We start from the raw sequence: 24,599 nt of genomic DNA on the forward strand, positions 1-24,599 counted from the left end.
TAAACAAAAGGTCTAATGGGGCCCTCTCCTATTAGGGCTGCAACCATTACTTTTTTTTTTCTTGGGGATTAGCCTATATATCGATTACTTTTTCGATTAATCGAATAGGCTTAACTGTGTTTTTCTTATTTTGTAAAAAAAAAAGATATGTCTAAGAATGATGAACCACTGGCACGTACGTATTAGGCCTATTTACAAGCTCACAATGTGTCTACACGTACACCACACATGATCCAGCAAGATTTGGAACCAATAGAAAAATATTTAGATATTAGAAAAAGTAGTACACAATAGGCTTATTATAAAGGTAGAATTATCACATGCAGGCTATTACATTGTAATAACACTATTAAAAAATGTATATACTCCATTTAATTTTATTGTTCTGTGACAGTTTCATTTATTAGCAGAATTATTGTTATTATTATTATTACCCTTATTATTATTATTATTATTATTACCCTTAATAGCCTATTATTATTATCATATTATCTCCCTCCCAGTCAGAGATGTAACATGTGCAAATCGAACCTCTCAGCTCCCTCCTCCCTGTCTCAGAGATGTATGTACATACATACACAAACCCATATTTTACAGTCTATGACACAAACTAACACCTTTAAACTTCTCCCTCCTCCCTGCCTTCAACAACACCTGTCAGCTCCATCCCTGCCTCAGCCAGAGATGAAGGTACATCACCCAGGGCCCCTGGAACAGCATCCAGGGCCCTTGGATTTTACCGTGTAGTTTACAAAGGTCAGAAAAAGACCCCTGAAGCTCTTAAAGTCTCCCCAAATCTGGTTAGACGAACACTGAACATTTTACCTTGTACAAAGGCTAAATTATTTGATCACTGAGGCTGAAAGTCTTAAAAGCCGCCCAAATAAAAAAGGAGGGTATAATTCGAGATTGTTATCTAAATGTAGGCTATTATCTTAAACATTCTGGGGCAACTCTTGATATGAAAGTATGTTCCATGGAACTTTAAATTATATAGGCCTACTTGTTTGTGAGGCATGATTTTACTTTAACAAAGTATAGCCTAATTTATGTTCAGCACAAGTGCCTTCCATAATGTCTGTTATGTCTCCCAATGTAAATTGAAAGTTTCAGTGTTTTCAGATACATAATTGCATCATTTGTTTCTGCAGAATGGATAAGGTGGGGAAAATGACTGAAATTATCCTTTTCTTGGCAAATTGATATTTTCCCCTGAACTGTCAACTCGACCAACTCCTGAACAAAAGACAGACCTGTTAATTAGTGAACAACACCTCCATCTAGTGGCGAAGATCTCTCTCTACAGTTCTGCGGTGGATGGAACTTCTACGCTCACGCTTGTTTCCGTACCAGCAATTTTCGGTGTGACACTCATGAATATGTAGGCTAGTTATTTTGTGTTGTGAATTTCTCATTTTGTGTGCAGTTCGTTAGTGTAAACATTACTGCCATGTACAGCTGCATATCAAGGTAAGATCTACTACACTTATGTTGCACAGCATTTATGTACTCGCTTTTATTTCATTGGAAGAATTTGGAACGTACAATCGTCGTTAATATTGACATGACCTTTGGCATAGATTTACTTACTTTACTGCTTTTGACCCATGGTTGTAATTATAGGCAGACGTTGGTGTATAAATTATGTGTAACATCAATTTTTGCATTTAGTTTGCAATAGGATAGGACTGTAATACTGTAATCTGTTCATTATAACATTTTCATATAGCCCCTAGCCTAGAGCAAAACAGTTACCCCACATGACCTCCTGCCCTGCTTTGCCTCTCTGCATGTGTTGTGATTTGGTCACCACTTTATTTTATGCCTGTTGATTTGTGTAACACCACATACAAACTTAGCCTTACTTATGATAGGATAATGCATATTTAACCACCACCCATCTATGCTTCTCCCTGTCAGGAATCTATGCAGTCGAGGGAGAGTGTGTCCTGCCTTGCTATCACCTCACTGTCAGCCTCTATCATGGAGGGAAATAATTACCAGAGACAAAACGCAAAATTGGTAAGTGTGTGTTTGTGTGTGTGTGTGTGTGTGTGTGTGTGTGTGTGTGTGTGGTGGGTCGTAGACCGCCGCACAGTGTGATAGTCGCAGCCTCAGCCTGAAGCCTCAAAAGTCTAGTATCTGCTCTCGTTCCATAGGGATGTCCCTTTGGAGTGATGGTTAAGATATTGGACTTTCACGCGGGAGACCCGGGTTCGAAGCCGGGTGGGGAGGTTCGGATCACCTCTGTTACATTGGTGCCGTGACCCGGATCCGGCTTCCCCGTAGGAGGAGGTCAAAGGGGGGGTGAGTGTGGTGGGTCGTAGACCGCCGCACAGTGTGATAGTCGCAGCCCCAGCCTGAAGCCTCAAAAGTCTAGTATCTGCTCTCGTTCCATAGGGATGTCCCTTTGGAGTGATGGTTAAGATATTGGACTTTCACACGGGAGACCCGGGTTCGAAACCGGGTGGGGAGGTTTGGATCACCTCCGTTACATGTGCAGGAGGCTTACATGATGTATGTTGTTTCTTCTGTGAACAAGGTTGAAATAGATTAGCCCTGGAAACATCAGCAAGAAGCAAATACATCCACTCCACCTGTCCCCACCCTGCCAGCTCCTCTTATCCAGATAACAATAAAATAGACATTAACCAGACATTTCCCATTCATTCTCTGTGGAGAAAGTCTGTTATATTAGTGTTCGTTGTTAAAATCAGACCAGGGTGAAATTGTTGTTATGATGAGTGATGGCAATAATGTTAGTGAGTGAAATACACTGAAAGAAAACAACATTTCTGGACTCTTATATACTGGCAGGATCTGTTTGGTTTGTGTTCCTCTGGCAATCATTGGAGCATTAAATCATAAGTGGCAAAACCACACCCACCAGAGTAGATCAAACAAACTAAGTTCCAGATTCTAAATTATGGTCCAGTTATGCTTAGTACATATTGTTGCATCTGTGGTGACATAGTTTTTTTTTTGTAACCCTCTATGAACCAGGTTAGGTCAAGGGCGGGGCCAGTGTGTGATTCGCTCTATGGGCTCTGTAGCCAGGAGGAGGAGAGCTTTGCCCAGTGCCTTTCCAGTGCTGGAACAACCCCTCCAGCCTGTACAGCAACATGTCTATGAAGCTAACCTCCGAAACAGTATTGCCTGCCAAAACAAGTACGCTATGTTTTTTTTTCCTGCTCTGTTTTATGCTGTATATTATTCTCATTTGTTTCTACTCAGTTTTTTATAAACATGCTGATGTAGACATAAGCCCCAGTTTGTCAAAAGAAAATCACATGCCTGAAGCCTGTGGGATGAGTGGTTTGGCATGTGCCAACTGGCAGTGCCAAGCTAACCTACTGTAACTTAGTTCAAATAGTAACCATGGATATAACCGTAGTGGTGCAAACTTAGCCGAATATTATGCCAACATCGGAGAGCAGTTTACTACACTGGGAAACATGAATATTAACTACGTGAGTAGGAGAGCACTCCTGTAATGTAATTGGCTTGAATCCTTTCAAGTGTTACAGGCCAATAGTTAAGCCCTTGAAATATGATGACTGTTATCATTTTGTTATAAGCCGTAAAATCTTCAGCATTAATTAAACTCAAAAGCGACCACGAGGTCGCATACACAAACTTTAGAAGGCAATCGTAGCCAATCAGGAGGGCAATAAATTACCACTAAGCTCACTCTCCCTCCCTCCATGTCTCTCACAAATACCCACACACAGGTATGTGGAGTTGAGGGAGAAAATACAGAAAGGAGGAGGGGAGAAGGCCATAGTGAGACACACTCAGAGGAACAAGAAGCTGCTGGTCAAGGAGCGCCTCCGTCTCCTGTTGGACGATGAAGACTTCCTGGAGCTGTCTCCATTCGCTGGTCTGGGCCTGCCCTATGGAGACATCCCTTCAGCTGGCTGTCTGACTGGTCAGTGGCGAGTAGGGGTGTAACGATATAGTAACTGCATCAAAAATTGATTTGAATTTGCAAAGATCTACTATATCGAAACGCAAACAGCAAAATATTGTATTGTTTGGCTTTCTATCGTATCAATTTATATTGCAAATAATTCGTATTGAATCGCTTTGCAATGCAAATAATCGATTGTATGGAAACTAAGTATTTGTGCCTTGTATTTAGCAATTTGAAAAAGAATAATGAAAAAGACTAAAGAGGGGTCTAATTACTTTTACATTCCATATAGCTACTCTTGGTCTATTGATAAATGTGTAATCTCGGTATTCATGTCAAGGTGCAGGTTTGTCCATATGTGTTGAAATACAATGTCCATGTATTTGCCAGAGAATCAATGTTTACTTATTTATATCCATAATAATAAAAATGTCCCTTTAAAAAACTGCACTATCGACATGTTTCACATACATTTAATTTCTTTGCTAAATAGTTACTCTATCGATTTTAAATCGTATTGTATTGCCAAGAAAGAACCAATATCATCCATGTATTGTATCGTCAACCATGTATCGTGATACGTATCATATCGCTGTTAAAATGTATCGTTACATACACCCCTGGTGGCAAGTAACCCACTGATGATACTTACATACCAACCAAAAAGCAAAACAAAAACACAGTATTTGGGAATCACATCCATGAAAAACAAGACAGGGCAACTCCTGTTGTATCGGCTCATGTGTGCCGTAAAAAACATTTATTTTATTTTTTTAGCAAGGGAGTTGCAAGCCCCGTCTTGTTTTTCGTGATTCAGTTTTTGCAGTTTGACTCAGCACCAAGAAACGGAGGATGTGCGTTATTTTTTTCTTTGAATGGGAATTCAGGGGAGGGAGCTACGAGTTTGAGTGTGTAGCCAAATATATGGACTGTGTGCGTGCGTGCGTGCGTGTTTTCTCATGCCAATAAAGCCCTTTGAATTGAATTGTGTTTGTGTGTGTGCGTGCAGGCATAGGCAGGATCAATGGTCTGTGGTGCGTCTTCATCGCCAACGATGCCACAGTGGCAGGTGGCACGGCCTATCCAATCACAGTGAAGAAGCAGCTGCGGGCACAGGACGTGGCGATGCAGAACCGACTCCCCTGTGTCTACCTGGTTGACTCTGGTGGGGCCTTCTTACCACTCCAGGTACACACACACACACACACACACACACACACACACACACACACACACACACACACACACACACACACACACACACACCAAATATGGATTTGCTGTGTACATCTCATTAAAGTCCATTTATATATCCTCTCTTTTCCTCATGGTTCAATTGATATACATGTTATCTACAGCTCCACAGAGTTTGATTCATACTGGCAATATGTTCAACTTGTGTGTCCAGTCAGAGATCTTCCCAGACAAGAACCAGGGAGGGAGGACGTTCTACAATGAGGCCATCATGTCTGCCATGAAGATCCCTCAGGTAAAATAATACTAGTAATAATGTAGGATGCTATTAGCTACGTCAAACACAGATACATGTGCAGTATATATCGTCACTGTCAGGCAGAAACCTTGTATCTCCAAGTTTCAAATGTGTACTTTGTGTCTCATAAATTAAATCATACAAAAGTGTCCCACAAAAGTAGTTTCACTATTTTAAATCGACCAAAAAAAGGATGGTTTTGGACATACAAAGTTTCCACCCGACAACTACGATATATAAGTGAATACAGCCCTAAAGTGCTTGTGTACATGTCAAATGAAGCTCAGTCACTGCTAGTGACAATTCTTTGTGTGTCCTGCAGGTGTCAGTAGTGTGTGGGTCATGTACAGCGGGTGGAGCTTACATCCCCACCATGGCTGAGGAGACGGTTATGGTACACCGGATAGGGACCATATTCCTGGGCGGGCCGCCTCTCGTCAAGGCTGCTACCGGAGAGGAGGTGACACCTGAGGACCTAGGAGGAGCCACGCTTCATGCTGAGTAAGTAGCTCAATAAAATAGAACAACAAACATTCAGTTTTAGCTTGAACACAAAACATGCTTTATGAGGAAGTGTCAGACCACCATTCACATTGTGTGCCTTGTCTAACCACTTTACCCCTATATACCTACTGTACGACATAACGTGAAAACAGTCAAACTGCAAGCTCACGCAAGGCTTGTTGATCTTGTAGATTTGTGCTTTTTTTGACCATTTTGAATGACTTCTACCGATAATGACTTGCCCAAAATAGAGACGGCAGGCTAAACATGCTTAAGGAACCCAGAGGGCCTTCCTGGTCAGATGACGAACTGAGAAGACACAGGAATGTGTTTACATTCATCCAGGGAAGTGTAATGAGTCCATATAGCAGTGGCAAAACAGACCTGCCTATGACAGAGGACCCATTTGATTGGTCCTCTGTCGTAGTTTGATTGAAAAGGCTGCTTCCCTCTGATTCACAGCATCTACTGCCAGGAAGGCTTGTTTTAAATCTAGAGCAAGCTCCACAAACCAGTCTTTCAATGCACCAACATGGTGCACAACCTTCTCAGTGTGATTTCCTCTGATAATGGGAGACCTGAACCATTGCAGTATACTATCAACTGATGTCTGATGGTTGTTTATTGTATGTTTGTCTTTTCAAAAGATACATCTGGACTTTTAATGATTTTTAAGATTGTCTGGACTGGAATAAGATGCATCACAATAAACAACACTTTTGAAACGGCAATAAACAATCAATTTCAAGCATTATAAAATTGCCCTATACATTGTTTCAAGAGGAGCCTAGAGAGGACACCTGATTCATAAAGGCGTTTGTGTGACAAAAGTCATTGATAGTAAACAACAGAGATGGACAGGAAACAGAGAGAGAGACAGGGAGTGACACACAGCTTAGGCCGTCGGGATTGGGATTCGAACCCACCACATGCCGTCAGACTGCTTTAGAGCGGTATGCGCCTGGACTGCTTGGCCAGCGGGCACCCTGTGTTTAACTTTCTCAACTGTCTTTCTGCTTGTCTACAAAATGTAAATGTAAATTTGAGCTAGCGTCCTTATCAAGTGACTTATCAAGCCCCCCTCTCTTCTGTCTCTCTGTATCACTCTAATACATGTCCATTTCTCTACCTGTGTCTCTGTCTGTGTCCACTTCTCTCCCTGTCTGTCTGTGGCCGTGTCTCTCTGTTCAGGGTGAGTGGCTGTGTGGACCATTTTGCCTGGGAAGAGAAGGAGGCGTATGAGTACACCAGAAACATCATATCCACCCTCAACTATGAACTCCCAGAGGAGGAGGAGGAGTCTGTAAAGAGCAGAGGAGAGGAGGAGCCTCTTAATCGTTCAGAAGAGCTGCTGGGACTGGCTCCTCTAAACTATAACCATAGCCTGGATGTTAAAATGGTACATAACACACACTACACAGACGGAGAATGAATATGTGTCTGGCTGGTGAAAAAGGTAGTTGCATATCGTTGCTGTCGGGTGGAAAACATGTATGTCCAAAACAGAAAATCAGAAAATGGAAAAAGGAACCTGTGTGCCAATGGATCCAATGTTGTTAATACATTTCAATGGTTCAATATTTGTAAAACCCACAGACAGACTTAACCACTTTAGAATAGCAGATCTACAAGCTCACAATGTGGGCATTCGTTTACGGTGGAAAAAACATTAAACGTTTTATTATGGAGAGATACAAGGTTTCTGGGGAGTGTATGACTTGAGTACCGTGGCCGTCTTCTCAACATCTCCCCACATGCATGTACAGTGATGATGACGTGTTATTGTTTCTGTCCGTCCAGGTAGTTAGCCGGCTGACAGACGGGAGTCGATTCCAAGAGTTTAAAGCTCGCTACGGAACCACACTGGTGACTGGCTTCGCTAAAATACATGGGTAAAACACACACACACACACAAACACACACACACACACACACACACACACACACACACACACACACACACACACTTGGTAATGTACATTTGGTAATGTCGAGTTACAGAATATCCTGTATAGAATGAAATCAGCTTATGAACCTCACTGTACCCTGTGAAGATCAGGCTGCAGTCCTACCCCACACCCACAAAACAGTGACCACCCACCCACACCCTAATGAGATTAGGAGCCGCCATCCTACTTAACTACTAATCAGATTATCATAGGAATGTCAGCAACCAATCTTAACTGACTGGGTTAACAGCCAGTTAACTTCAAATGTCCCCTTGATCCCCTGTTACCCACAGCAATTGTGGTAATGGTCTTTGGTGAATGGTCACACAATAATTGTCAATTGTTTGTGTGTGTGTTGTGTGTATACTTGTATGATATCAGAGGAAATATTAATACCTGGGCACTTCAGGAGCACTCCACTGGTCTGCACGTGTTTTATTGTTTTACAGAGTTTTTGTTTTGTGGGGAAGGCGAAAGAAGAAACGTCAGTCAACCCTACAAAACAACAAAATACAGTGTAGACCAGTCGAGTGCTCCAATATATTTTATTTGGGTAGTCTCTAGTTCAAGGGGGGGGTGTCCCTGCTTCATCTCTCTCTCAACTAAGGGATCTTTGGCCTTGAAAACGTTGAATACCCCTGGTCTAGTCTCTTGAAGTGCCCAGGTAACAGTTGTTCCCTGTTGAGCACAGACAAGCCCTTCTTCCTTCTACTGGCTGAAGAGTGCTGGAGTGCTCTTTTGTATACTGGTACTTTGTGTGTGCTACATGTATGCATGTGTATGTGCTGTGCTAGCCACCAGGTGGGCATAGTGGCCAACAACGGGGAGCTGTCCAATGAGGCCTCCCTGAAGGGCTGCCATTTTGTCCAGTTATGCGACCAGAGAGACATCCCTCTTATCTTCCTGCAGAACACAGCGCCCAGACCAGCGCTCACTCTCTCTACACCACAGGTACTCTATTATTCTCTCTCAACACAGCACCCATACCAGGGTTTAGACTCTCTTCACACTGGTTGTGTTCTTTTATTTAAAATGTGAATTACATTATTTGCCATACTATAAACGTGTGTGTGTGTATGTCCTTCAGGCAGCAATCAACAGCAACCGTCTTAAGGCACAAGGTTCAATGATGTCGGCAGTGGCATGCGCCTCTGTCCCCAAAATCACCGTAGTGATTGGAGGGTGCCATGGTGCGGACAGTTATGCCATGGTGAGTGGCATCAACATTTAAATATCATCAAAAATATCTGGACTTGGCGCCACCCGAGCCTAATGGTTAGGGTGCATACCCCATAGGCTCTAAATAATGTATGACAGTGAGTCCCCACTCCCCAGTACGATTCCCGGCCGGCGGTACCCCTACTCTTTCTCCTACCTTTTCTGTCTGTCTACACTCATGCCAAAAAGGATTTCTGGACTATGTCATGCACAGATTACACCCAAGGTTCTACCAAAGTTGAACATGGCTTTAAGTTGAATCCCACTGCCTGTCTTTCTCCAGTGCGGACGAGCCTTTGACCCCAACTTCTTGTTCCTGTGGCCCAACGCCAGAGTGTCTATGGTGGCTCCAGGCCATTGTGACTCGCTGCTGCCCCCTGGCAGTGACATGGAGGAAAAGGATCAACAGGCGGAGGAGCTTGAGTTGAACAAACGGCTCAAGGAGGAAAGCTCAGCGTTCTTCTCCTCTGCTCGACTCTGGGACGACGGAGTCATTCTGCCTCAGAACACCAGGAAGGTAATGTAGTACAATATGTATCTCTACACCCACCATTATGTCTGTCTTTACACTCATATAAATATGTACTGTACATGTAGGGCTGTCACGATTACACATTAAAGTTGAATACACAGGACTACAATGGAAACAAGCTCCTAGGGCTTTTTGTGTTTGTGTCCTTTTTGCAATCATTGTAAAATCTTTGAAAACTGTTAATGATGTATTCAATTAATCAATCAGCCTGTATGTCCACTCCCCTGTCTGTAGGTTCTCAGAGACTGCCTGGATATCATCAAACAGCAGCGGTATCAACTGTCCACAGAGAAGCTGCAAGCTCCACTACTTCGCATATAGAACCCTCTTGCTCCTTTTCATCTTCAGTCTAGATACATCCATCATGGATCACTTGGCCTGTCCATCCCTGGTGGCCATTTCTCCTCAAGCAGGAATGGTTCGAGGCTGTTTGAAGAGGATGGTATCTGTCTGGTTTATTATTTATTGTATTTAACATTATACTAATACACAGGATGTGTTGTAGGTTAACTCTACTGCTGTGAAGTGAAACAGAATTTCGGAAATACATGTTATTTTTACCATTATTTTTGCTAAATCAACAAGTCACTAATGTGCCCTGCCTATATGTCTGTCTCCACTAAATCTTTTATTTTAAGTGGTGTTTACCCATTGGTTGTTGTTATACAGACTGAAGAATGATGAAAAGGTACTTAGCTTGTAAATGATCCTTTCGCAGAAATGTAACTTTTCATTATTTATTTTTCCATTAATTTCTTGCTTCACATCCAGTTATTGCCTATTTTGTGTTGGTTGACTTTGCACCACATCCATCACTTCCAGGAATCATACGCTGGTGCCTTTGTGGGGTTTTGTCCACAGAAACCATTGACTACCTCTTTTTGGGTTGATCTGGGTTGTATAAAGCTAACTTTAAAACAATGCCTTGGCCAGTGATAAATGTCCTGAATCTTTTAACAGTCCCTCCAGGAATTAGTGATTTGGATACTGCGATAATTAATGAAATTCAGCCAATTCACTAATAATTGTTAATTATTTAGCTATGATGTATACAGAGAAAATGCTAACTTGAACAAATGGTGTTTTTCAAATGATATATCTGTGGAGACGTTATGTCATTGTCCATACCTTTTTGACAAATGTACTGTAGCAAAAAAATCCTTGTTTTGTAATTGTTTTTTATTTGTATAAAAATACAAAGAACATGTTTGTAAATAAACCTCAGACTGCTATTTACAGTAAGCAGCCTATCACATAGCTAATGTGCCTGTGTTTTTATTAGAGATATTGATCATAGGTTGAATGGGGGTTTTAATACAAAGATAACAATGCTAATTTGTTTTGACAATATATGCCACAGTTCTTTTTCCCCCACAATGTAGTAAATACCTGGTAAAAGTGAAAAATGACTATAGTAGGACTATATAGTCTTCCACTTTATAAGGAAAAGACATACATACTGTACATACTTACATAAACACAGTTGTTACAGAATGGTTCTTTACCAATCCATGTCATGTGTACACTAAAATGTGGACAATTTTACAGTGCCAGTGTGCTTGACACAGCTAATAATATAATCTGTGTGAAATAGGGTAAAAGTTTTAAGGCCAAAGATGGCCGTGCCATGACCTTCCTCAAAAAGCTAGGGTATGGCAAAGATGGGAGTCCTCATGGAAAATAGGCATTACATTTTGGATAACACGGTTCTATTGAGAAAATAGCAGATCCACATGCTCACAACGCCTCGCGCTGCGAGGCGTTGTGAGCATGTAGATCGGCTATTTTCACAATGTCTGAAAAAAAAACAAAAAAAAAAACGACTTGACTTTTGTCAGTTTTTTACACAGGTTTCTTGGGCTGGATATGGCAGCCTGGAATGGTTGTTCAAGTGAAGCTAAACTTGGCATGTTAGTAAACGTGCCACAATTAACAATAATGCATTGTACCTGTGCAGCTGACCTGTGGAACCTGGGAATATACCATTTTGTCTCGTTCTGGCCTGTGGCTAAGGACATTGGACTGGAAGGATGTAGATCATGGTTTGTACATCCCGTGGGTTAGGATCATGGTTTGTACAGCCTATGGGTTATAGGATCATGGTTTATACAGCCCGTGGGTTAGTATCATGGTTTGTACAGCCCGTGGGTTAGTATCATGGTTTATACAGCCTGTGGGTTAGTATCATGGTTTGTACAGCCCGTGGGTTAGTATCATGGTTTGTACAGCCCGTGGGTTAGTATCATGGTTTGTACAGCCCGTGGAGGGTGACCGGTATCATAGTGTTGACTTCTGCTCTGGCTAGCTCTTTCAGGTCCTTGGCATCCAGCACCAGCAGGCAGCCTGGTCTCTCTGCCCCCGGCTTTACTAAGATAGTCAGCAGCACACCTGGAGCACAGAAACACGTGGTCAGAGTGTGCCTAATGTGTATATACAATACATATACGTGTGTGTGTTAAACTATGTTTGTGGCTGTGAGGCTTCATGTGGGGGGCGGCAGTGGCTCAAGGGTAGAGTTGCCGGTTCCCAGTTTGATCCTAGGCTCCCCCAGAGTTGGTGTTGAAATGTCCTTGAGCAAGACGCTGCTCCTGATAATCTGCCATCAGTGTATGAATGTGTGTGTGTGTGTGTGTGTGTGTGTGTGTGTGTGTGTGTGTGTGTGTGTGTGTGTGTGTGTGTGTGTGTGTGTGTGTGTGTGTGTGAATGAGTGAATGTAATGCACAATGTGTGTGACTGTCTCTTACCATCGTCCTCTTCTGTAGCTTCTGGTGTTGGTACGAACAGTGGTTCTGACGGGTAACAGTTCTCTTCTTGCCACACCCATGTCTCTTTGGTCTGCACATTCAGCTTAACGATCTACAATGACAGGCAACCATGTCAGCACTTGTGTTTTTACAAGTCAAGCAGAACCAATATACAACATTGCACATGCTTGTACGGTTGTACCCTGTCTGGTATGAAGTGGTTGAGTCCCAGGCCGTAGGCAAACTGATAGTTCTTGCCATTGCACTTTGAGTAGTTGATCTGGGGAAATTCAAAGGCTGAGAGACAGACAGACAGACAGACAGGAGAGGAGAAACCATGTGATGAAAAGACGTTGAAGATTTAAGCCCTTTGCACACAGGCGCGTTTAACCGCACAGATAAAACGGACACTATAATTTTTTGAAAAGAAAACAATGATTCTCTATGACCTCATGCACACCGGCTCCGAATTAGCCGTGCGACGAGTGGCTGCCGCCGTGCGTTTTTTTCTCGATCGAACCCAGTTCGATTCGTGCGTCTTGTCGCATGCGGTAAAAAACTCATCACTCCTTTTATGACTCCTTTTTGGATCCGCAGAGCCGATTCCGCACAGCCTTGCACACCAAATCCAATGCGTTTTATTCATGTCGCAAACGAAAAAAACGCAACTGTCCTGTGTGCAAAGGGCTTAACTCATACTATGTCATAATAAGATGCACTGTGTGTGTGTGTGTGTGTGTGTGTGTGCGTGCATGCGTCTCACCCTGTCGAGGTCCAGAGAATAGGACTTCGGGTTCCAGCCAGACTGTTCCATCACTACAGAGAGCAGCTGTTGCAGTGGTGTATGGTAGGGAAATCAGATTTTTCCCCTGCTCTTCCTGACACACACACACACACACACACACACACACACACACACACACACACACACACACACAATAGTAAGACGCCTCAGGGCGACATGTGATCACGCCAATTCTTGGCCATCTGGCCAGTCATGTATATCGAACCAGTTACCCATGTATGGAGATCAATGCAGTGTATATAGTACATCCCTTTTATGCCCATACATGGAGATCCCTGTCTGAACCAGCCACACAGATATGGGCTGTCTCCCTCCAAATATGGGCATTCCCATATGAAGTCCTGGAAAGCTGGATGCACCACGGTGGGATTCAAACCCACAACCTCTGCAGTGGAGGGCAGGCACTTTACCACTGTGCCACCAAAGTGCCTAGTTATTCACTGGTGATATTCACACTGAGATGTGTGTGGGGACAGATTTAAAATGTGTAGTTCTGAATGAATTTGAATAGCCCATGATGCGTAAATCATGAACAGTCTACAGTCAACAGCCTGGTAGTGTACAGTCAACAGCCTGGTAGTGGTGTGGTAATATCCTCGTAATAGGGAATCAAAATCTGCACAAGGATAGGAATATATCGACCTTATGGAGACATCTTTCTGGTCCCCATGAGGGAACGGGACATTTTTATGGTTATAACATTTTTGGGGAGACTTACAAAGAAAAGAGTCAGGTTGGGGTTAAGGATAGGACTTTTGAGGTTAAGTTTAAAGGGGAAGACCACCCATTTTCAATATTGAACTATGTAATTAATATACCTTAGAGGAGTTGTGTGGAAATAAAAAATCAAACCTCGGTTCGAAGTGGAGCGGTGAATCTGAGCAGCTATACCCTGTGTGTGTTGCTAAATGCCTAAACTGTAAACTGTAAACTGTGCCTGTGAGTGAGTGGTGAGTGTGCCTGTGCCTTTAACTAGTGTGTTGTGTGTGGCCACTCAAGGTATTGCCAGGCTACGGACACGGCCAGCCAGCCACCCAGCCAGCCAGCCACCCAGCCAGCCACCCAGCCACATACCCACGGACATACCTGTCTATTGGGAGCGCTTTCACCGCTCCAAAAAAAAGGTTCCCCCTCTTCTGTGTTGCCTAGAACTGGAGGATTTATTTTGGGGTTTGTATTGCAAATCACAACTTGATGACATCACACATTGTACTTTACAATACAAACCCCAAAATCAATCCTCCAGTTCTAGGCAACACAGAAGAGGGGGAACTTTTTTTTTTAATTTCCACACAACTCCTCTAAGGTATATTAATGACATAGTTCAATATTGAAAATGGGTGGTCTTCCCCTTTAAGATTAGGCCTACGCAGGTGTTGAATAGCTCTATATATGCTGACAGTAATCATTGCTAGTATAGACAAATCCACAGAGCGCTGTCGTTAGTTGTGGTGCCGCTTGACACAGCAGTTATGATTTTCACTCTGTGGATTCGTCTATAGACTAGAGTGTTTGTTCAGAGGGATCTCCCTGTCTCTCCAGTTCTTTGGTAAATGTAAAATACATTTTCAGGTCAGGATACCAATTTCACCCAAGAAGGATAGAGAACTCATAGGAACTGATTAAATTAACAAAACAAAAAATACAGAATTGGAACTCGTACATGTATAGAATTTGATGAATTTTCTGCTTATTAAAGTACTGATGGGAGGGGTAGATCCCTGTTACTGAACAAACACTGCAAGCAATGATTACTCTTGGAATATAGAGCTTTGACCTTTTAACAAAAGCTTTTTGTTTTCACTATTATCACTTATACGGCACCTAATAAAATGCTAATGCTTCTGGCCTCCCCAAATGAATAACTGGTATGTGTGTGTGTGTGTGTGTGTGTGTGTGTGTGTGTGTGTGTGTGCGTGCGTGCGTGCGTGCGTGCGTGCGTGCGTGCGTGCGTGCGTGCGTGCGTGTGTGTGGACACTTACCCTGTGTATATCCAGAGGCAGAACATATCGTCTGACCTCAGGTTGTGGAGCTGTCATTGCTGCTTTCTTCACTTCTTCCCACTCCTGCTTTATGTTAGCTAAGTACAAGTAGTTATACACAAACTCATACCTAGAGAGATGAGACACACAGGCAGACATAGAGACACAGACAGACAGAAAGTTAGGTTAGTCACTGGAAGTCTGGAAAATTTGCACATTTCTTTTTACTGTAAAACGACAGGCATACACACTGAGTGATTAGTAGTTACTATAGAGCAAACATAGTGTAGATTAACACTATAGATTTTGCTGTATAATTGCACAATAGACAATCGTTCTCTTGCACGCTCGCCCATTTACTTCTACGCACGTCAAGTGCATCATGCATGCTGTAGTCGCTGTAAGTGTACGCACCCTTTCCATGTGCAGAGGTCGACTACAATGAATCCCTGGTCTTCATAGGTGTTGATATGGTGGAACAGGTTGAAGGCTGAGGTTCTGAACCTGTGGCTGCTCAGATATTCTGCCGGATCTCTTCTGGCCAGGTGGATCCATGTCTGAAATACATAACCATATAAACTTGAGTAAAACTATGAAAAGTATTGGCATCAAAATGTACATAAAGTACTTACTACTTAATGTAAAAGTATGAAATGTTTTAAAATAGCAGATCTACAAGCTTGTAGATTGGTTATTTTTGAATTGCCACGGTATAAATTAGGGCTAAAGTTGTTTATGTACATTTTATAATATTATAATTTATATCTGCAAAGTAACTAGTAACTAAAGTTTTCAAATAAATGTAGCAGAGTAAAAGTACAATATTTGGAACCGAGATGTAGTGGAGTAGAAGTAAAAGTACTGAAAACTGGAAATACTCAAGTAAAGTACAAATAGCTCAAATTTGTACTTAAGTACAGTACTTAAGTAAATCTACTTAGTTACTTTACAACACTGTCAGGAACACACAGGAACAAAGGCACACACGCACGCACTCGCGTGCATACACATACACACACGCACACTCCTCTCCTACCCCTATGGTGTCGTTGGACTCAAAGCAGTCCATATAACTGGTTCCCCTGATGGTCCAGGCAGTCAGGAACTTCAGCAAGTTGATCTTTATTGGCTGCTCCACAAACACAAAGTGGTTCTCCGTCATACCAAAACTACAGACAGACAGACAAACGAAGAGGCGGACACAGACAGGCAGACAATCCATTCATCATCCATTTATGAGGTCAGACAAAACACCTGTTTTTAAGTGACAACCTAATTTTAAGTGTGTTTATCCAACAAACATGCAGCAGGCTATTACTTTTGATGACATATGTGTCAAAGATGTGTTAATGCAGTGTATATTCTGTCAAAAAACATGGTTTGTTCATTACAAACATTATAGTCTTAAATGTAAATGCGAGTGTTCATTCATTATGAACATTGTAACTGATTATGTTAAACCGACAAAAGGGTTGGCATAAGCTTTGAGTTTCAGCCTATGCCTATTCAATCAACCAGAAATAAATGTTGGATTACAGTGTGTAATGTTTCGTGATACTGTTGATGAGGATCGAAAATAAAAGTCATATATTTTTGACAATCCTATGTTGTATTTTGAAGGATTCAGAAATCCTGCTCAGCTCTAATGTGTCCAACCTGTTTATCAGGATTTGTAACTGTAGTGAGGAAGCTATAGAATTCATGACGGAATTGTGAATGTAGAATGGTTTTTAGAATGAGCAACCTACCTGTGTATATAAGAAGGTTTGAATCTCTCATTGCTGGGTAGTTGTACCACAACCTGGGATTTCTCTATGGGATCTGACCTGTCTGGATCATGGACAAGGGAAAAAGCGGCTCAACATGATCTTGATTTCACAAAGAATAAAGAGACCAACATAGCACAATGCAAGACTAGACCCTGTCTAATTACATTTTCTTAGATTATATCTTCTGATTCACTTCACATGGCAACATTGCTCACCCTCACATATAACTGATTTGCGAAATTATTGATGAAATAATAAATATAATAATAATTAGTATAAAGGTGTCACAATAAGAAACAACTGCAGTCACTTAATTAACCCACCTTCCTGGATGGGAGGAATCTTAACTATATTGTAGGCCAGACTCATGTTCTTCCCAAAGCAGTTGCCGATGTTATAGACAGTGCCGTCTGCCTCTATGTGGGGGTGGGCAGTCACCCCATTCACTGAAATGTAATCACACAGGTCCACCTGTCACAGACACACGGAGAGACACACATCAGAAAACACAAAATCCTGAAAATCCATTATATTTATCGTGGAATGGATTTTTATGCATGAGTCAGCTAAGTTTCCTCATGATGTGCATACCAATCTGCCAATGTGCTCTCACCTTCTTCAGGGTCTGCAGTGATTCCGGATCAACCTTGGTGATGAAGTTGGTCTCTGTGACTGCATAGAAGTCTTCACCAACCGGATAGATGTTCACAACGCAGTTGTCGGTCACCTCAATCCCCTTGAAGTAGGTAAAGAATCTACAAACAGATGCACAAAGTCACACACATACAAAATGTGAGACAGTTTTGAGAAACATGAAACGCATTCAATTTTACGTGACCCAAAATCAAATTTAGTCTACCTAATCACAAGATGGTTATATACAAATTAAAACATCAAAGTAAAAAATCTGGTTATTATATTCCCAACAATGTACATAATATGAGTTAAATGGGACCTAAAAAGATATATTAACTGCATAGTTAACACTTGCACAATAAGTGCCTCTTTTTATAAAGTGTCGGTCAAATTGGTTGGGAAACCTTTTTGACCCATCAAAACGCCTACTGCATACAGTGTGTTCAACTATTGTTTGTCGTTGGGGCTTACCTGGAAAATATGTTTTTGCATGGGTCTGGGTAAGCTGCTGTCCCAAACTCAGTGATGACCAGTCTCTTCTCTGTCATGGCACGCACATATGCATCAGTCTGTAGAAACCTACACGCACACACATGCACGCCCGCGCACACGCACACGCACACGCACACGCACACACACACACACACACACACACACACACACACACACACACACACACACACACACACACACACCATGAATGAATGAAGATCTTGCAAACCAAATTCTGTGGTTGAGCATTATTCTGTTAGCATGCAGGATCCATCAACACAGCCAATCCTACAATACAACAAACCACTTTATTGCAGAAGGAATTGGAAAAGGATTTTTGTGGCCAACATCTACAATGTTCGTGTGTGCGTGTGTGCGTGCGTGCGTGCGTGCGTGCGTGCGTGCGTGCGTGTGTGTGTGTGTGCGTGCGTTTGTATGTGTGTGTGTGTGTGTGTGTGTGTGTGATTGGTGGTTTTACCCAGCAACATTCCAGTTCCAGTAAGTTTCTTGTCAGTAAAACAACTTATCCTACCATCGGTAACACAAATCCGCTGGACAGAATAGGAAAGAAAATCTATGAGAGGCAAATGTAGGGTTGGGAATTTTTATTTTTTAAGTTTTGGTCTATACACTGTGGCAAAAAACAAAACAAAAACTAATTTTGATTTGTTTTGTTTTATTTTGTTATTTAAGCATTATTTCAAAGTTGAACTGTTTCACATTCCTCAATTAAAATAACAATACGTGTTTTTGTCTTTGCCAGGCCAGAAAGGCTGGGCAAAGTGGGTGTCTGTGTGCTGTGAACAGCTAATCTCTGGGACTGGCACTGCTTGACCAATCGGCATGATTCACATGACTCTCAGTAGGCCATGGAAGAAGTACTAGCCCACATTTTCCAAATCTGACTCATGGTGGTGCTATAGTGCTATAACAGGCTGCTTCATGTCTATAACTATTTGGACCTTAATTAGGTCGTAATATTATGGAAAATATTAATGTCCAGTCAGGGTGAAGCGTTGACAATATGAAGCAATAAGCCACAAGAGGCATGTGGTTACCTGGTATTTTATAACAGCTGAGAGGCGTGGTGAGACACGAGGCAAAGCCGAGTGTCTCCAACCCTCTCAGCCTTTATAAAATACAGGTAGGCCTAACCACATGCCTCGCGTGGCTTATTGCTTTTCTAAAACGGTTACAATATGGCAACATGAAAAATCATAGACATGTACCAATTAAAACTGTTCTATTTCACTAATTCACTACAAGGTCTGCAAGAAAGTAGTTCCCGGCTACAAGAAAGTAGTTCCCAGCTTTTTTGCCAACAACACAGATGCAGATAATTGGTGCACTGTGGAACACTGTGAAAATAAATAATGCACCTGGGTTTGATATAAACTGATTCAAGGTGTGGATTATAGTCTCATAAACGGAAACCAGCCAATCAGAATCAAGGAATGGGTAAATAAATTCGGACCAAATTCCGACCAACTAGCCGTTTTAGAATGAAGAATATTCAAGCAAAGAACCGGCATTACAGATCCTCATAGCATCAGACCTCCTGGCCTGGACTGGCAGCCCCTTGGGGCAGAAAGCTCCTGAGGTGTCATATTGGACACCTCTTGAGATGTTATCCTAAAATCAGGGGTCTTCAACGTTTTCAGGCCAAGGACCCCCTCAGCTGAGAAAGAAATTAAGAAAGGACCCCCAGATTCCATATAGTTCCATCGTGTATTTTGGATTCATGTCAATTTGTGTTTTCAGATATTTAACCACTTGAACCGTCAATACTTGAAAAGACTTGACCTTTCACTCTGTACTTAGTCTGCTCTTTTTCCCCCTCTACACCAATCCTTTTTGCCGAAAATAACTGATCTACAAGTCTCGCGCTGCGAAGCGTTGTCCACTTGTAGATCTGCTATTTTTGGCAAAGATTCTCAGAATATTTACGTTAGGGTTCAAGTGGTTAATATAAAAAAGGAGAAAAAAGGTTTCTATCACACAAAGATTTGAAGGACCCCCTGTAGTAACTCTGAGGACCCCCTAGGGGTCCCGGACCCCCTGTTGAAGACCCCTGTCCTAAATGGTCATATAAGAATGTTAAGAATTTCTACGTAAAACAGATTCTGCTGACTGTGGCAGAGTGTAGGAGGAGACAGCTGTTGGATTGACAGTGGCATTCAAAGAGCTATGGTTCAAATACAATTAAATAGAACAGAAATTATTTTTGAACAGGTTTGCATACTTGAATGTATTTTATATCACTAAATAGACGTTTTTATTTTTTGTACCTGCTTTAGGCCAAGCATGATTAGGCCAGCACCCACCAGTCGATGTGCGTTACCTAAGCTCCTTTTCAATCATTATTAATAATTAACTAATTTGTTGGAATTTGTGTTTATCTGTACAAATCAAAAATTCAATAAAAACAATTTAATAATAATAATTAATAATTAACTAAAATGTTAATGTTCCATTTTGTTATGGTTTGTTATGGGGTTCTCAAACTTATTTAGGCCGTGACCCCCAAAATAAAGATATATGAACTGGGGCCCCCCACCCTGACAAGCACTTGGAATTGTAGGTATTGCATTTAATATGACTCGGTTTCAACGGATAAATATTATGAAAATAGCAGTTCTACATGCTCACAACACCTCGCACTGCGAGGCATTGTGAGCATGTATCTGCTATTTTCACAATGTTTGCCTCTTGCTTACTTCATATTTGACAGTTTTGCCAGTTTGATATTAAAACGGTCTTGAAAGTCCTTAAATTATCACTTTATAAATGTGCAGTTACCCTGTATACACTTATGTAGGTTTGTTTACCGTTGAGTGAGACATTTTTTTTACATTAAGCTAATCATCTGCATGGGGACCCCACAAAATAATTTGGGGACCCCACTTGGGGTCCGGTCCCCAAGTTTGAGAACCACTGGTCTACACATACAGTATAATCCCACATAATAAGGCAAGTTTAGCAACTATGTTTAAACTTAACCCTTAAGTGCTGTTCGGGTCATTTTGACCCGTTTTACATTTTCATTTGGAAAAAAAAGGTAGAAGTTAAAAATGTTTCCACCTGAAACTCACTGGCCTTAAAGATTCTTCTGAGATGAACATGTAAAAAAAAAATTTTTGCACTACACCCATGCTACACCCCCCTCATATTTTTTGAACCTTAAGTGCTGTTCGGGTCATTTTGACCCGGAAGCACAGAAATACACAGTATTATGCCAAAACACAGACACACAGTCACCCCCACTTCTAACACCCCCCTTCCGAAGCCCCATTCCGAACCCTCCCCCCCTTCCTATAAGCATGAGCAATATTGCCCAGTATTAAATGAAGTAGTTTTTTTTACATGGATTTCAGCTAAATCAGTAAAAACGCCTAGCTCTTTCAGTGTTTAATGTGATAGAGCAAAGCAGAAATGCAAACATTTACCAAATATATCATATGAATTGTTTGGTATTGAGTCAAAGTCAATGTATCATGATGATTTGTTAAGTTAAAATTTATATTAGTGTTGTTTTTTTTTAAACCAAATATCCACCGGGTCAAAATGACCCGAACAGAACGAAGGTGTAGTGAATCTGAACAGAACTTAAGGGTTATGCATTCAGTAGTGAGCACTGCAGTGTACTTACCTCCTGTAGTAGGTCACCTGGCCATTCTTCAGGTCAAACTTGTGTATAAGAGCCTGTCCATCAAACAAGTGGTTCAATGGTTCTGACCCTATCTCAAAGAGACCCGGCCCCATCCGCAGGACACTGCCTCCAAGCCATGACGGTATAGTACCTACACAATGAGCTTGTGTCAGCCATAGTGAAGTCATGTAAACATAGCAACTTGTTTTAGGAGCATTTTGTTTACATAAATATTTTTTAAAATGTAAAGAGAAGCAAAGTCCAAGGCACTCGATCAGGGAGTTCTGGTTTGATAAAAGTAAAAAAATTAAAAAACTTCATTAAACATGGCTGACATGATGCCTGCCTACACACAGTGATTGAGGTTATGAGAAAGTGTTACCCAATAGTGTGTTGTCCTATAGGCAACCACACTAACTAAAGTTTTCAAATTACTGTAGTGGAGTAAAAGACAATATTTGCCTCTGAGATGTAGTGGAGTAGAAGTAAAAGTAGGCCTACAGAAAATTGGAAATAAACCAGTAAATTCAAAATAAGAACCTCAAAATGTTATTTAATTACAGTACAGTACAGTACAGTACAGTACAGTACAGTACAGTACAGTACAGTAGTAAATGCCTAAATGCCTACACGTTTCGGCAGCATTAGTATCACACACATGTTGCCTACCAGTGACTTCAGCAGATATGGGTTCATTCAGTTCCTCCACCGTCTCAAATATCTTTCTGTAGCCTCCAGCAGGATGCTCTAGCCTGGACACAGAGTGAGGACACTTTTAAACTCACGCAAAATAAAATTAGTTATTTTGACAAGTATTAAAACCCATTACATTATAACTAATGGGGCTATGAATAAGGCCATCTATTTGAGGGTCTGTGATATTAACAGCTTTGGGGATCCCTCACTACCTAATCACAATTCCCCATCGGCTACAACAACAACAACATGTAGAAGACAGAATGTGGTAATGATAAAAACAAAAAAAGGAAAGAAACAACTGGAAAAGGACTACGGTATTATATCTTCATCTTCATTTATCTTCAAATATCTAGAATAATCCATGGGAAGGAATACTACAGTACTGATGCTGCATCAGTGTTAACGGTACATCTTTCTCTCTGAGTTCTCCTGTTTTAGTTTTGGAAGAAAATCCTGAAGTAGCTCCTGCATTACTGACAATGTTGTGGGAAAGGAAAAGGGGGAAAATTACTCACCGACTGACCATCTTGCTTTACCAAAAGGACGCAGTCCACACACCCTCCACACATACACAAATAACTTGTGAGATACAAACACACATTGAGCAGCTGAGCGGTTTGGTGTTGTCTGTTGTTCTCAAACCACAGTGTAATTTCCTGTGGAGAGAGATGGAGGCTAAAGTCCCCTGCTCTCGTCACCTCCCCCTCTCTCTCCTCCTCCTTTTCTGTCTCCCTCCCAGTGTTATTCCAACTCCCCACTCCTTCTATGCTCCCCTTTTCCCTCATTCCTCACTGTCTCCCACCATTCCTGTCTTCGGCTGTCCATCTCCTTCAATTTCTCATCTCATCATCCATATTTTCAGGCATGTGCCCACATAGACATCAAAGGGGGCTTGAGCCCCTGCCCTTTTATCCGTCTGTAAAAAAGTGCCCTCTCCAGACCATGAATGCAGTTTTTACTATGGTGAAAGAAATGCAAATGCCCTCTTTCCATGCCATACCTGAAGGCAGCATTCAAGAGAATTGCCTTGTCCAAAGTCTCCTGAACTTGAATGCAGCATCTTATGTTGAAGAATTGCCCTCTCTGTGTAGGAATTCATGCCGTTACGCCACATCTCCAGCATTGACTTGATAATGCTTTGTTCAGTGTGGTATCAAGCACTGGAAATAGCCGACCTCCAAGCTTGGAGGTCTGCTATTTCCGATATTTTCACCAAAAGGCCCTTTCTGAAACTTCAGCCCCTGCTTTTCCTCTTTCTTACCATCTACCCATCTCTCTTCCCTCCATTCCTTCCCTCTTTTCTCCCTCTCCCTTTTAAATAAACTGTATTTATATCCAACTGTATGTTTTCCTGTCCATTGACCCCACTTTCTCCTTTCCCCTGCTCCCTCTCTCCTCCCCTTTCTGGTCCTGTTAGCCCGTAGAACAGCCTGTCTTTTGTCTCCTCTCCTTTCAGTCTGGCCCCTGGCTCCCTCCAGAATGTTTTCCAGGCCCTGAACAAGGTACTTGCTAACCTGGACACACACGCGCGCGCGCACACACACACACACACACACACACACACACACACACACACACACACACACACACACACACACACACACACACACACACACACACACACGCACACGCACACGCACACACATGCACACACACACACACACACACACACACACACACACACACACACACACGCATGTGTGGCTGCACGCACGTAACACTTAGGTCATGCTAGTAAAGTTGCCAGTGCAGTGCGGTGTGCAGTAGTGTGTATGGTATGTAGAGGGAGACTCTACTCTGAGCCCACAGCCCAAAGACTACTAGCTAATCAGTTCCAGACAGAGTGAGACAACCCTAACAATCCACTTTAATTGGCCAGCTTTGGTGGGGGATAGAAACAGTCAGAGAGAGTGAGTGAGTGAGTGAGTGAGTGAGTGAGTGAGTGAGTGAGTGAGTGAGTGTGTGTGTGTGTGTGTGTGTGTGTGTGTGTGTGTGTGTGTGTGTGTGTGTGTGTGTGTGTGTTTGTGTGACAGAGGGGGAGAAATTAATCATTAATGACACCTATTGTCTTCTGTGATCTGTGAACAGAGGGATGAATGGGGATGAACACAATGATGAATGGATGAAAGCACGAGGGTCCTGCAGATGAATGTTTTATTAATCAAGGTTAGGCAGAGCCGTAATGTATCATTCTAGGCCCTGTTGCTGGGAACTT

At 42.0% G+C, this 24,599-nt stretch overlaps 2 protein-coding genes across 2 annotated transcripts; one reads left to right on the plus strand and one right to left on the minus strand.

The window, feature by feature from the left end:
- Nucleotides 1-1,372: 1,372 nt before the first annotated feature.
- On the plus strand, nt 1,373-10,763 carry LOC308285561 (methylcrotonoyl-CoA carboxylase beta chain, mitochondrial-like). The gene is made up of 13 exons (XM_080726349.1): nt 1,373-1,470; nt 1,921-2,022; nt 3,004-3,168; nt 3,732-3,928; nt 4,923-5,101; nt 5,322-5,402; nt 5,728-5,906; nt 7,101-7,308; nt 7,710-7,801; nt 8,653-8,809; nt 8,946-9,068; nt 9,360-9,593; nt 9,843-10,763. The coding sequence occupies exons 1-13, from the start codon at nt 1,451-1,453 to the stop codon at nt 9,927-9,929; spliced, it is 1,824 nt and encodes a 607-aa protein (XP_080582475.1). The 5' UTR covers nt 1,373-1,450; the 3' UTR covers nt 9,930-10,763.
- Nucleotides 10,764-11,850: 1,087 nt separating this feature from the next.
- On the minus strand, nt 11,851-22,931 carry LOC308285571 (all-trans-retinyl ester 13-cis isomerohydrolase-like; the record flags this gene model as incomplete). Its single annotated transcript, XM_080726360.1, has 14 exons — nt 22,900-22,931; nt 22,355-22,437; nt 21,686-21,836; nt 18,016-18,123; nt 17,522-17,663; nt 17,232-17,379; nt 16,888-16,969; nt 16,176-16,308; nt 15,554-15,696; nt 15,140-15,269; nt 13,116-13,230; nt 12,555-12,649; nt 12,353-12,464; nt 11,851-11,996 (listed from the first exon to the last, which is right to left on the minus strand). The coding sequence occupies exons 1-14, from the start codon at nt 22,908-22,910 to the stop codon at nt 11,851-11,853; spliced, it is 1,599 nt and encodes a 532-aa protein (XP_080582486.1). The 5' UTR covers nt 22,911-22,931.
- Between the last annotated feature and the right edge of the window lie 1,668 nt (nt 22,932-24,599).

This window comes from Nannobrachium achirus (genome assembly GCF_963921795.1).
Source record: "Nannobrachium achirus genome assembly, chromosome: 1".
NCBI classification, from domain to species: Eukaryota; Metazoa; Chordata; class Actinopteri; order Myctophiformes; family Myctophidae; genus Nannobrachium; species Nannobrachium achirus.